This window comes from Schistocerca serialis, chromosome 8 (assembly GCF_023864345.2).
Source record: "Schistocerca serialis cubense isolate TAMUIC-IGC-003099 chromosome 8, iqSchSeri2.2, whole genome shotgun sequence".
Classification (NCBI taxonomy): domain Eukaryota; kingdom Metazoa; phylum Arthropoda; class Insecta; order Orthoptera; family Acrididae; genus Schistocerca; species Schistocerca serialis.
In genome coordinates, this window is record NC_064645.1 from 92,404,188 (window position 1) to 92,418,298 (window position 14,111).

The following is a 14,111-nucleotide window of genomic DNA, read 5'->3' on the forward strand; positions in this document are numbered from 1 at the left end:
ACCTACCAGTGCCTCATTGGTTCCACGCCGCACATCGCTACGCCTTGTCCGTGCCACAGGTGGACATACCAGCTAATATGCAGGTGCTCATGATGTTCTAGCTGATCAGCGTATAAGCATTAACACAGGTAACAGCTAAATAGCAAAAACCTCACATACGAGTTTCAAACGTATTTCCCGTATAACGATCAGGCGTCCCCGGCCACGTGGTACTCACGTGCGTGGGTACGTCGACCTTCTCGCCCTTCTGCAGCAGCGTGCTGATGATGCCCACGTGTCCGTAGCGCGCCGCCGTGTGGATACTGCGGGCGCCGCCCTGCAACACACGTGGTCACTACCTGTCACACTCTCTCCACAATGTAAACACAATTCACAATACACCTGCTTTACAAGAGAGAATGATTTTCATTATATCAACAGACGACGCTTATGATGTCTATAACAGCATTGTAATAACGCCCAAGTTACTTTTGTTGAAGGATTACTTAACGCTCTTCGGAAGACGATCTCCATGCTGAAATTACCTAATAACTTGGTACCAATAAACGGTTTTTTCATATCGTCCATCAGTCCTCTGTTAAAATAATTTAATTCTCAGTGGTTGGTCACAGTCATTTGGTGACTTCAGAATACGTGCTCACGACATACATCAAAAAAAGACTTGGCTGCAAAGGTCTCCACCTTTTTTATTTTTTAAAAACAGATACATAATGTTGTATCTTCACAACATACAAAGATAAGACATAAAAAATAATAAAATCGAAACGTTTCACATGCAGTACTAGAGAAGTATGCTCAAAATTACGAGTAAGTGGACTGGTAAGGTACGATGTGGTGATGTCTCTGTAGTTTCTGGGAGAAGAGCAGTATGTGGAAAGCACTGATTGTAAGCAGTAACATGGAGATACATCAAGGCAATAGAGGACACCGTAGAGAGAGAAAACTGTTGGGGTACTTATAGACTGGCATATATTCGAAAACTTATTGTGGACGCTGGATGCAGGTGCTAATCTGAGATGAAGAGTTTGGCACAAGCAATAAAATCGTAGCGGGCCGCACCAAAGCAGTCAGGAGGCTGATGACCTAAAAAAAATTCAATGTAAAAACAGCAATACAATTACAAATAATTACGCTCAGTCAGTAATATCTTGGGGAAAAATCCAACGGGAAAAATTTGTCCTTCGACTTGCATAGTCATTTCATTCCGGATTCAGTGTTAAGTCATTCTTTTATAATTGATTTTAAGTGGCCTTTCTCTTCAGTCATTGGGAGCATAATATTTAGATCTTAAATGCGAAAATTTATGGTCTATTGAAATATCGCTCACCTATCTCAAAAACGCAAGAAAAAAATACCTATGAATTAAATGGAAAAATCTTTTAAAAATTGGGAAGTTAGCTATAGTAATATTTATGTATCGTGCGTTTTATTTACTAATCGGAGGGGCCAAGCCCATCTACTCGGAAATGAAAATTATAGAGGCCTTTGAAGACAAGAGAACAAAGGTGTGAATATCAAGAGCTCAGATGGAAACCCAGTCCTAAGCAAAGAAGGGAAAGGTGGAAGGCGTATATAGAGGGTCTGTACAAGGGGGATGTTATTGACGGCAATATCATGGAAATGGAAGAGGAAACAGTTAAAGATGAAATGGGAGATATGATACTGCGTGAAGAATTTGACTGAGCACTGAATGACCTAAGTCGAAACAAGGCCACGCTTGTAGACAACATTCCGTTAGAACTACTGATAGCCTTGGGAGAGCCAGCAATACAATTACAAATAATTACGCTCAGTCAGTAATACCTTGGGGGAAAATCGAAAGGGAAAAATTTGTCCTTCGACTTCTTTAGTCATTTCATGTATGGAAGTCATTTCATGTATGGAAGTGAAACATAGATTGTCCTCGGGGAAGATCAGTTTGGATTCCGTAGAAATATTGGAACACGTGAGGCCATACTGACTCTACGACTTATCTTAGAAGAAAGATTAAGGAAAGGCAAACATACGTTTCTAGCATTTGTAGACTTAGAGAAAGCTTTTTACAATGTTGACTGGAATACTCTCTTTCAAATTCTAAAGGTGGCAGGGGTAAAATAAAGGAATCGAAAGGCTATTTACAATTTGTACAGAAACCAGATCGGAGTTATAAGACTCGAGGAGCATGAAAGGGAAGCAGTGGTTGGGAAGGGAGTGAGACAGGGTTGTAGCCTCTCCCCGATGTTATTCAATCTGTATATTGAGCAAGCAGTAAAGGAAACAAAAGAAAAATTCGGAGTAGGTATTAAAATCCATGGAGAAGAAATAAAAACTTTGAGGTTCGCCGATGACATTGTAATTCTCTCAGAGATAGCAAAGGACTTGGAAGAGCAGTTGAACGGAATGGACAGTGTCTTGAAAGGAGGATATAAGATGAACATCAACAAAAGCAAAACGAGGATTATGGAATGTAGTCGAATTCAGTCGGGTGATACTGAGGGAATTAGATTAGGAAATGAGACACTTAAAGTAGTTAAGGAGTTTTGCTAACTGATTATGGTCGAAGTAGAGAAGATATAAAATGTCGACTGGCAATGGCAAGAAAAGCATTTCTGAAGAAGAGAAATTTGTTAACATTGAGTATAGATTTAAGTGTCAGGAAGTTGTTTCTGAAAATATTTGTATGGAGTGTACCCTTGTATGGAAGTGAAACATGGACGATAAACAGTTTGGACAAGAAGAGAATAGAAGCTTTCGAAATGTGGTGCTACAGAAGAATGCTGAAGATTAGATGGGTAGATCACATAACTAATGAGGAGGTATTGAATAGAATTGGCGAGAAGTGGAGGCAATAATGAGCTTCCGATTTATTTTAGAAGATAGGTTATAGAAAGGTAAACCTACGTTTATAGCATTTAATTTGTAGACTTAGAGAAAGTTTTAAGCAATGTTAAGTGAAATACTCTCTTTGAAATTCTGAAGGTAGCAGGGATAAAATACAGTGAGCAGAAGACTATTTACAATATGTACAGAAACCAGACGGCAGTTGTAAGGGCCAAGGGACATGAAAAGGAAGCTGTGATTGAGAAGGGGGTGAGGCAGGTTCGTATGTAGCCTATCCCCGAAGTTATTCAATCTGTACATTGTGCAAGTAGTAAAGGAAACCAAAGAAAAATTTCGAGAAGGAACTAAGGTTCACGAAGAAGAAATAAGAACTTTGAGGTTTGCCGCTACATAGTGATTCTGTCACAGGCAGCAAATGACTTGGAACACCAGTTCAACGGAATGGACGGGATCTTGAAAGAAGAGGTACGATGAACATCAACAAAAGCAAAACAAGGATAATAGAATGTAGTCGAAATAAATCAGACGATGATGAGGGTTTTGTATTAGGAAACGAGACACTTAAAGTAGTATATGACTTTTGCTATTTGGGCAGCAAAACAACTGATGATACCCTAAGTAGGGAGGGTATAAAATGTAGACTAGTAATGGCAAGAAAAGTGTTTCTCAAGAAGAGAAATTTGTTAACATTGAATAAAGCTTTAAGTGTTAGGATGTCATTTCTGAAGGTATTTCTATGGAGTGTAGGTATGTATGGATGTGAAATATGGACGATAAACAGATTAGACAGTAAGAGAATATAAACTTTTGAAATGTATGTGGTGCTACAGAAGAATGCTGAAGATTAAATGGGAAGATCACGTAACTAATGAGGAATACTGAATAGAACTGGGGAGAAAAGAAATTTGCGGCACAACCTGATTAAAAGGAGGGATCGGTTGGTAGGACACATTCTGGGACATCAAGGAATCACCGGTTTAGTACTTGATTGATGGAAGTGTGTGTGTGTGTGGGGGGGGGGGGGGGGTAAAAATCGTAGATGGAGACCAAGAGATGAATATAGTAAGCAGATTCAGAAGCATGCCAGTTGCAGTAATTATTTGGAGATGAAGAGGTTCGCACAGGATAGAGTAGCATGGAGAGCTGCCTCAAACCAGTCTTAAGGCTGTAAAACACAATAACAACAATATTTTACAAGAGATATAATGAATGAAAGACAGACAGACAAAACTTTATAATCAGTTTCATTTAGTATATCTAGGCAACCAATTTCTTTTTCCGTTACCATGCTTGATTCGTGATCAAACATGAAAAATGGCATGTGCACTTCTGACTGACACAGTATATGGTAGCTCACTGCTCAGGGTACAGTTTTAGTACAACAATTCTTCTTTCCAAGTTCTTTTCATCTAGTCTCAAGACGTTCCTTAATACTGTAGAAACATGTCGCGCTCAAGCACTGTCTTAGTTTTGTTTGGAAGGCTGCTAGTACTTCTACCTTTCTTAAACTGCCTGGTTGTGTGTTCTACTATAGGTATCCAGCTTTAGCAGAATCTTTTACAGCTAGATGCAGACGGATACTGTTAATGTGAAAATCATCTTTGACGTCTTTGACACTTGTGGCTGTCATTGTGCAGTTCCCTGTTTAGCATCTGTGCACAATTTACTGTTGAGTTACATCACTGTTTCCGTATACATACACAGGCAGAGCGGACTGTCAATATTTTAAATCGTTTGAATCTGATTCTGCACGACTCTCTTGGTGACTGTCTCCCAACAAATCTGATTCTCTTGTATTTATTTATTGAAGCTACTGCAGTCTATATACACATTTGCTGCTCTACTCCGTACAGTGCGATAAATTTGCTTATTTTAGACCATCGTATAGCTTTAAGCGCATATGTGTAACAACTGTGTGTGACATTTACATCATTAAAAATACGCAGCAGAAGATTTTTGAACAGATCTTTTGTATATGATTTTCCGAAGTCATAACTGTATTGTCAGTCCCAGGAACATGTTCAAATTGTTCAAATGTGTGTGGAATCTTATGGGACTTAACTGCTAAGGTCATCAGTCCCTAATCTTACACACTACTTAACCTAAAATACCCTGAGGACAAACACACACACCCATGCCCGAGGGACGACTCGAACCTCCGCCGGGACCAGCCGCACAATCTATGACTGCGGCGCCCTAGACCGCTCGGCTAATCCCGCGCGGCAGGAACTTGTAACTTTGAACTTCTGTTATCAATGTATCCTGAGTCTTATATTTAGGTCCTCTTCATTTGTTGTTCTCTTTGCAAGTATTTTGACGTAGGTGCTTTTCATTTATAAAGAGTTTGATTTAGTTTAAATATTCATTTTCCCTCCCCGTGTCCATAGTAGCTGTTCTTTTTAATTCGTGTATTCATATGCTACTTACACTGAGTATGTATCGTCTGCATACGTGATTGCATTTTCTTTAACTGATGCTGCCGCATCATTCAGATTTCTATTCTTTCAAGGTGGGTCGCTCAGTAAACAATGAACCGCAATTTCTTCTCAGATAATAATTGTTCCTAAGTGTTAGAATTTGGTGACAATACATATCAACATTTATTTCACATGTACATTCACGCTCTGATCATCTTCGAAATGCGTCCCACGCAGAGAATCCTTAAGTGGCCCAAATAGATGCAAGTCCGAGGGTGTCACGTCTGGGCTACGGGGATGGACGAGGCAGTGATGTCCAACCCAATTTGGCGATGTGTTCCAGTGTTCTGTCGCTTGTGTTGGAGCAAGATTTCTTTTGGATTCTTGTCAGACTAGATACGTCAGGAAACGGTTCTTGAGTCTGTTCAGAGTTTCGCATATGCATCTGAATTAATAGTTGACTGTTTTAGCATCACTTTCGCGAGAATAACAGCATCAGTACCACAGAAGAATGTCATCATGACTGACAGGAGAGTGGGCTGCCTTCAGTTTGTTCATTTTTGATGGTTGCGAACAGTGCCTCACAAGTGACCGGCTTTTTTTTTTTTCTTCCCAACTCAAGATGATGTACCCATGTTTCGTCACCTGTAACGATCCGTGATAGAAAGGCCCTCCATTGGCCTCAAAATACTCCAACAGTTCAGGTGAAGTGCTTTTTCTTTCAATGTTGTGGTCTGTTGTGCACATTCGTAGAGCCCATCTTTGGTACAGCTTGGATATCCAAGAACTTGAGTCACTGCACACGCACTTCCAGTGCTCACCTATAGTTTCAGAACCTAATTTCGAGGTGTTACACTCTAGTCTGCACGACTAAAGATATACGCGCGGTTTACCACGTCGGGAACAGTGGCTGTGATGGTACGTCCAGAATGTGGCCGATCATGGAGCTCAGTTTCTGCACTTCCTGACGCCGTAATTCCCTTTGCCCATCGCCCAGCAGTATTCATATTAACTGCACTACACACAAATGTTTATGGATGTTTCTTTTAGTGCAAGTAAGAATTAAATTACACCAAATTGCTGGAAACGAGAGTGCTGCCTCTTTTGATGGTTCACTAAAACTCTGCCATCTGTCGCAATTTGTCGGAACTACGTACACGTCCAGATGAAACGTCATATTCGAAGCACGTAAAATCACGTTTTCCTGTACGTGTTGGCGCCTGCAAAAAAATTGGGTCATTATTTAAGGCCCCTTGTAAAACATAGGAACTCACCTTGTTGGGCATGTGTAGGTAGACGCCCTTCTTGAAGAGCATCATGGCGCACTCGGTGTGACCGTTGAGCGAGGCGATGTGCATCAGCGTGCTGCCGTCCTTGGTGCGCTCGTAGATGGACGCCTTGTACTTGTCCGCCAGCAGTTCGATGACGCCAGCGTGGCCGTTCTCCGCCGCCAGGTGCATCGGCGTCCGGTCTGCGGCACGTAGGGGAGGACCAAGTCAACTTTAACTCGCAGGCAGGAGCATCTCACGGGGTGACAATTATTGAACTGCACGAAAAAACTCAATTAGTTACAACCTACGGCGTGGACACACTTTATTCAACATGTAAACGTCACTACAGTATTCGGATTTAGATTATGACATGTTCGATATCCATGCCATCATTGGCGACGATGTGTCGCAGACGAATAGCGAAATTCTGCGCGACCCTCTGAACTGTCGGAACATCGATGCTGTCGATGACCTCCTGAATGGCTGTATTCAGCTCGTCAATGGTTCTGGGGTTATTGCTGCACACCTTGTCTTTAATATAGCCCCACAAAAACGAGTTGCGTGCGTTCAGATCCGGAGAATATGCCGACCAATCGAGGCCCATGGCAGTGGCCTCTAGGTAGCCCAGAGCCAGAATGCACTCTGAAAAGTGGTCCTCCAGCACATCACTCTCCTGCGTTGATGGGGTAGAGCTCCGCCTTGCATGAACCACATCGTGTCGAAATCAGGGCCACTTTGAATAATGCGGATAAAATCATCTTTCAAAACCTTCACGTACCGTTCGGTAGTCACCGTCCCATTAAGGAATATCGCACCGATTATTTAGTGACTGGACACTACACAGCACACAGTCACCCGTTGAGGGTGAAGAGGCTTCTCGATCGCGAAATGCGGATTCTCAGCCCCTCAAATGCGCCAATTTTGGTTACTGACAAACCCATACAAATGAAAATGGCCGACAACAAGGCGTGCGCACTTACGCATACTAATTCCCATCATGCCCCTCGGCCAACCATGCGGTTTGAACGTCCCAGCGCAAACCGTTCAGAAGTTATGACAATTTCATTTCACATAGTTGAGCAAGATGTATGAAACAGGCGAAATACCCTCAGACTTCAAGAAGAATATAATAATTCCAATCCCAAAGAAAGCAGGTGTTGACATATGTGAAAATTACCGAACAATCAGTTTAATAAGCCACAGCTGCAAAATACTAACACGAATTCTTTACAGAGGATTGGAAAAACTGGTAGAAGCCGACCTCGGGGAAGATCAGTTTGGATTCCGTAGAAATACTGGAACACGTGAGGCAATACCGACCTTACGACTTATCTTAGAAGAAAGATTAAGGAAAGGCAAACCTACGTTTCTAGCATTTGTAGACTTAGAGAAATCTTTTGACAATGTTGACTGGAATACTCTCTTTCAAATTCTAAAGGTGGCAGGGGTAAAAACAGGGAGCGATAGGCTATTTACAATTTGTACAGAAACCAGATGGCAGTTATAAGAGTCGAGGGACATGAAAGGGAAGCAGTTGTTGGGAAGGGAGTAAGACAGGGTTGTAGCCTCTCCCCGATGTTATTCAATCTGTATATTGAGCAAGCAGTAAAGGAAACAAAAGAAAAATTCGGAGTAGGTATTAAAATCCATGGAGAAGAAATAAAAACTTTGAGGTTCGCCGATGACATTGTAATTCTGTCAGAGACAGCAAAGGACTTGGAAGAGCAGTTGAATGGAATCGACAGCGTCTTGAAAGGAAGATATAAGATGAACATCAACAAAAGCAAAATGTGGATAATGGAATGTAGTCGAAGTAAGTCGGGTGATGCTGAGGGAATTAGATTAGGAAATGAGACACTTAAAGTAGTAATGTAGGTTTGCTATTTGGGGAGCAAAATAACTGATGATGGTCGAAGTAGAGAGGATATAAAATGTAGACTTGCAATGGCAAGGAAAACGTTTCTGAAGAAGAAAAATTTGTTAACATCGAGTATAGATTTAAGTGTCAGGAAGTCATTTCTAAAAGTATTTGTATGGAGTGTAGCCATGTATGGAAGTGAAACATGGACGGAAAATAGTTTGGACAAGAAGAGAATAGAAACTTTCGAAATGTGGTGCTACAGAAGAATGCTGAAGATTAGTTGGGTAGATCACATAACTAATGAGGAAGTATTGAATAGGACTGGGGAGAAGAGAAGTTTGTGGCACAGCTTGACCAGAAGAAGGGATCGGTTGGTAGGACATGTTCTGAGGCATCAAAGTATCACCAATTTAGTACTGGAGGGCAGCGTGGAGGGTAAAAATCGTAGGGGGAGACCAAGAGATGAATACACTAAGCAGATTCAGAAGGATGTAGGTTGCAGTAGGTACTGGGATATGAAGAAGCTTGCACAGGATAGAGTAGCATGGAGAGCTGCATCAAACCAGTCTCAGGACTGAAGACCACAACAACAACAACATAGTTGAATAACTGCCACGCTGTAACTAAAACCGGAATTGGCTGCCCTCCAAATATGGAATGTCTCCGACGACAGTGGCATGAGGATTGTCCAACAGCACAGTCCACGCTAGCGTGAACAGTTGAGATTCTTCCAACAAAAATATCAGACCAATCCTAGAGAGGAGAAGGACGTAACCGTTGAGGACTGCGCACAGACAGCTCTATAAAAGGAAGGATTCGTGTGCAAGCGGCGGAGGCGATTGTGAATGGCTTGGGGGAAGCCTCTCTATGTAAGCGTTTCCGTCAGAGGAAGACGGCGAGAATGGAGCTCATACTGAATGCGTGATAAGGGATGGGAGCTCAGGCAATGGGCAGACAGTAAATGTAAATGTAGAGTGACTAGGGCTTCCCGTCGGATAGACCGTTCGCCGGGTGCAAGTCTTTCGATTTGACGCCACTTCGGCGACTTGCGCGTTGAAGGGGATGAAATGATGATTAAGACAAGACAGCACCAAGTCCCTGAGCGGAGAAAATCTCCCACCCAGCCGGGAATCGAACCCGGGCCCTTAGGACTGACATTCTGTCGCGCTGACCACTCAGTCAGCTACCGGGGTCGGACAGACAGACAGTAAGTATGAAAGTCTCCAATACACTGCCTACACTTTGAATGTCTTTCAGCGATTGTTAGCATTTTGTAGAATGTGGACGTTAATAACTTTTACTTCCAATCATTGAGAATTTCTGTTCAGAACGAGTTATCAGGCAGCCCTTGTTCCTGCAAATACACCGCTGTTGGAGTTTGAATTTAGAGAGAACAGAAGTGATTCCGCTACCTCTCCGTATAGAACACATCTCAGTAGTAGAATTAGAGTCCTGTGAGAAGGAAAAAATAATCTAGGAAGTAGATATTACAACTCCTCTGAAGAAGTATAATATGTATATTAAGTTAGTCAGAAGCTACAATAGCTATACGTCGGTATAAATTGCTTGACTGAATAAAAATATAGTAAGTAAGGACTGTAGAAGTCATGTCAGACTTGCACTCCCTCTAAGTGATTCAGATGAAACCAAGTATCTCAGCGAAAGAGGAGACTCTCTTCTCCCTCTCATATCAGAAAGCTTTACTGTGATGCTATCCTTCAGAATGACGTCAGATCATGCTGCCTTTTGGGTGTGGGTGTCTAACGTTACTGGAACTTTCTCAGTAGGTGTCACGAAATACACTCCTGGAAATTGAAATAAGAACACCGTGAATTCATTGTCCCAGGAAGGGGAAACTTTATTGACACATTCCTGGGGTCAGATACATCACATGATCACACTGACAGAACCACAGGCACATAGACACAGGCAACAGAGCATGCACAATGTCGGCACTAGTACAGTGTATATCCACCTTTCGCAGCAATGCAGGCTGCTATTCTCCCATGGAGACGATCGTAGAGATGCTGGATGTAGTCCTGTGGAACGGCTTGCCATGCCATTTCCACCTGGCGCCTCAGTTGGACCAGCGTTCGTGCTGGACGTGCAGACCGCGTGAGACGACGCTTCATCCAGTCCCAAACATGTTCAATGGGGGACAGATCCGGAGATCTTGCTGGCCAGGGTAGTTGACTTACACCTTCTAGAGCACGTTGGGTGGCACGGGATACGTGCGGACGTGCATTGTCCTGTTGGAACAGCAAGTTCCCTTGCCGGTCTAGGAATGGTAGAACGATGGGCTCGATGACGGTTTGGATGTACCGTGCACTATTCAGTGTCCCCTCGACGATCACCAGTGGTGTACGGCCAGTGTAGGAGATCGCTCCCCACACCATGATGCCGGGTGTTGGCCCTGTGTGCCTCGGTCGTATGCAGTCCTGATTGTGGCGCTCACCTGCACGGCGCCAAACACGCATACGACCATCATTGGCACCAAGGCAGAAGCGACTCTCATCGCTGAAGACGACACGTCTCCATTCGTCCCTCCATTCACGCCTGTCACGACACCACTGGAGGCGGGCTGCACGATGTTGGGGCGTCAGCGGAAGACGGCCTAACGGTGTGCGGGACCGTAGCCCAGCTTCATGGAGACGGTTGCGAATGGTCCTCGCCGATACCCCAGGAGCAACAGTGTCCCTAATTTGCTGGGAAGTGGCGGTGCGGTCCCCTACGGCACTGCGTAGGATCCTACGGTCTTGGCGTGCATCCGTGCGTCGCTGCGGTCCGGTCCCAGGTCGACGGGCACGTGCACCTCCCGCCGACCACTGGCGACAACATCGATGTACTGTGGAGACCTCACGCCCCACGTGTTGAGCAATTCGGCGGTACGTCCACCCGGCCTCCCGCATGCCCACTATACGCCCTCGCTCAAAGTCCGTCAACTGCACATACGGTTCACGTCCACGCTGTCGCGGCATGCTACCAGTGTTAAAGACTGCGATGGAGCTCCGTATGCCACGGCAAACTGGCTGACACTGACGGCGGCGGTGCACAAATGCTGCGCAGCTAGCGCCATTCGACGGCCAACACCGCGGTTCCTGATGTGTCCGCTGTGCCGTGCGTGTGATCATTGCTTGTACAGCCCTCTCGCAGTGTCCGGAGCAAGTATGGTGGGTGTGACACACCGGTGTCAATGTGTTCTTTTTTCCATTTCCAGGAGTGTAGTATTCTGAGAAGACGTACCTGTCCAGCTTATCTTCATGTTTCGAGCTCTGACAAAAGTTGAATCCTTGGCATCGACATGTGAGTGCCACACCGATAGACTGCACAGACAGGGGGCTGTAGTAGTGTGACGACCACAGAACTAGTGGTGACCAGATGGACTGGAGGCAACAGTGAGAGAAGACGAGTAGGCACAGGTCTTCCGCAGGCGCGGATTCGAGAGGCTTGAGAAGGGGGTGGGGCGGGGGGGGGGGGGGGGAGAAGGAGGCGTGTTCAATGGTCGCATGACCCCTTCCCTCTTTCCAAACGACATTTTACTAAAACCGTTTACATTTCTGTGTATGTAAATCTCCAAGTTTTCCTGGAAAATTTTCGGAAAACAAAATTACATAAAAACAGGTTGAAATTGGCAAGGAATTCTACAAAAATTACAAGTAATGTTTAACATAGGACAGTGTTCAGTTGTTCGCTTGATGGCTGGCCGACATGGGTTGGCCAGTGGCCAGGACGACTGAATGGAATATCCCAGCGCGGAAGAGGCGACCAGAGCAGTCAAGGACTGACGTCACCTGCTGCCTGTCAATAACAGACTGGATGGCGTTCTTGAGTCCACAGGCAGAAACAGCAACACAGGGGCAACGCAGAAAGGCACGTGGAAACTAAACAGGGAACAGAGCCAGAAATTTTCCAGACTGGAGCTGGAAGCGACTCGAAGAGAGCATGGCCAGAATGACTGTAGTCTCTAGACAAGTGTTCACAGTCGCAGTAGGCAACCTATTATTGTATTAAAACATTTTTACACATGTTACTGTCATTACAACTAAATCCTGTGTAGTTTTGAAACGTTAAAACTGAGACTGACAGAAAATTACGAGGGGCGTTCCTTATTGATTTACGCTTTATTTTTTCCTGTAATTCATGGTGTGCCATTTGGCTCATCATTGCAGTTCCCAGTATGTAGTGCTTTGCTTAAACCGTAGGTAACTGGACAGTCACTAGAAGTGTAATCCCTGCTCACTACAGCTGATTTTAGCAACTTCTGTCATACGTGAGCGGAGAACATGGAATGTGATCATCAAGGACAGCACTTGACATCGAGGTTTCTGCGGAAGGAGAGTGTAAACACTGTCGCTATTCATAGCTAGTGTGTGGAGTGTGTGTACCGTCACGAAAAGTTCTCTTGCAACACGAGAATATTTGAGGTACGGGTTACCGGTTGCAGGGAGAAGGTATTAAGAAACTGTGATTGATTCCTTCCCCCGCAGAACCCAACCTAAATGTGTGCCTGGACTCCTTCCAAGAGGACAACGTCGACAGGAGATCGTAGGATTGTTCGACCGACTCTAACGAGTAGTTGAACGACAAGCGCTCGTTCTTGGGAAAGAGGCTATGCGCAGAGGCTCGCCATGAACCGTCGTGGATAAATTACTCCAGCCTGGGTTGAGGCCCCATGTTACCACTCACAACAGAAACTTGCGCGATGTGGTGCTAGAGTAAACTGAGAGGCTGAGAGGCGTCCTGACTTGTGTAAGGGTGAATCTAGCTTATGTTTGTGGTGGTGAGATCAGTGCCACTGTTTTCGTAAACGACGCTGAGAAAGTTCAAAGGATCAGGCGATTCTCGAGACCCGTACCTCTCTGTCCCCTGAAATCATTATGTGGAGAGCTACTGGATATGACAAGAGGACTGATTTAGTAATTGCTGAAGTGAGGCTAAATGCTCGCTATTATATGCCAACACTTAGTAAACCCTTTTGTCGTACCATTGACGACCAGAGTACCAAATACCATGTTCCAGCAGCAGAATGCTAGACCCCACACTGCAGTTCACAGCACAAACGCCTTAACGAATGCACAGGTCCTTGACTAACCTGCGCAGTCCCCTGTCATTTGTCACCCTTCGAGCGCATCTGAAGTGTGATGGGAAGACGAACACTTCCATACCATCTTACAATCAGCAATCTCTATGAACTGACACAGAATGTGTTCCAGGCATAGCAAAAAATTCCTCAAGACGACATTGACAGGATATCTGCTTCCACGCCACAACAAATAAATGAGTGTATTACTTCCTAACATGGGAACCATGCCTCATATTCATGTTCATGATGAATATTAGTTCCGAATAGAATGAAAGTTTAAATACTAGTTGCGTGATGAACGTGTTCTCGAAGTTCGATAAATGGTGGACTGGTACTTCATACTGTAACACTTTACACTTCCTCTAGTGTACAAATCTTCGGAGGGCGTAGTATCCTGAAAAAATGCCTGCGGGATAGACTCTTTTTGATATGCATCAAACAGTTAGGTGCCGAGATTGGACAACAACCTTAGTGGTCTGGACATAGAGCAGATTTGAATCTCAACTGGCTGGTTGTGGTCCTGACAAGGACAAGGTTTCTCAAATGCTTACGACCAAAATTACACAGCTCGTAGAAGGTTTTCAGTTTTCTTCTTTGAGAGGAGGGACTAATGGTTGCAAAATAACGTGTAGTTTTGACGTTAAAGATTCGTCCCATTA

General features: G+C 44.2%; 1 protein-coding gene across 1 annotated transcript in view; it reads right to left on the bottom strand.

Moving 5' to 3' along the window:
• LOC126416840 (serine/threonine-protein phosphatase 6 regulatory ankyrin repeat subunit A) overlaps nt 1-14,111 on the bottom strand; it is a 448,195-nt gene that overhangs the window by 339,216 nt on the left and 94,868 nt on the right. Inside the window, exons 3-4 of the mRNA XM_050084723.1 lie at nt 6,512-6,708; nt 218-316 (exon numbers count right to left, since the gene is read on the bottom strand). Coding sequence (XP_049940680.1) covers nt 218-316; nt 6,512-6,708 — 296 coding nt within the window. The remainder of the gene's footprint in view (nt 1-217; nt 317-6,511; nt 6,709-14,111) is intronic.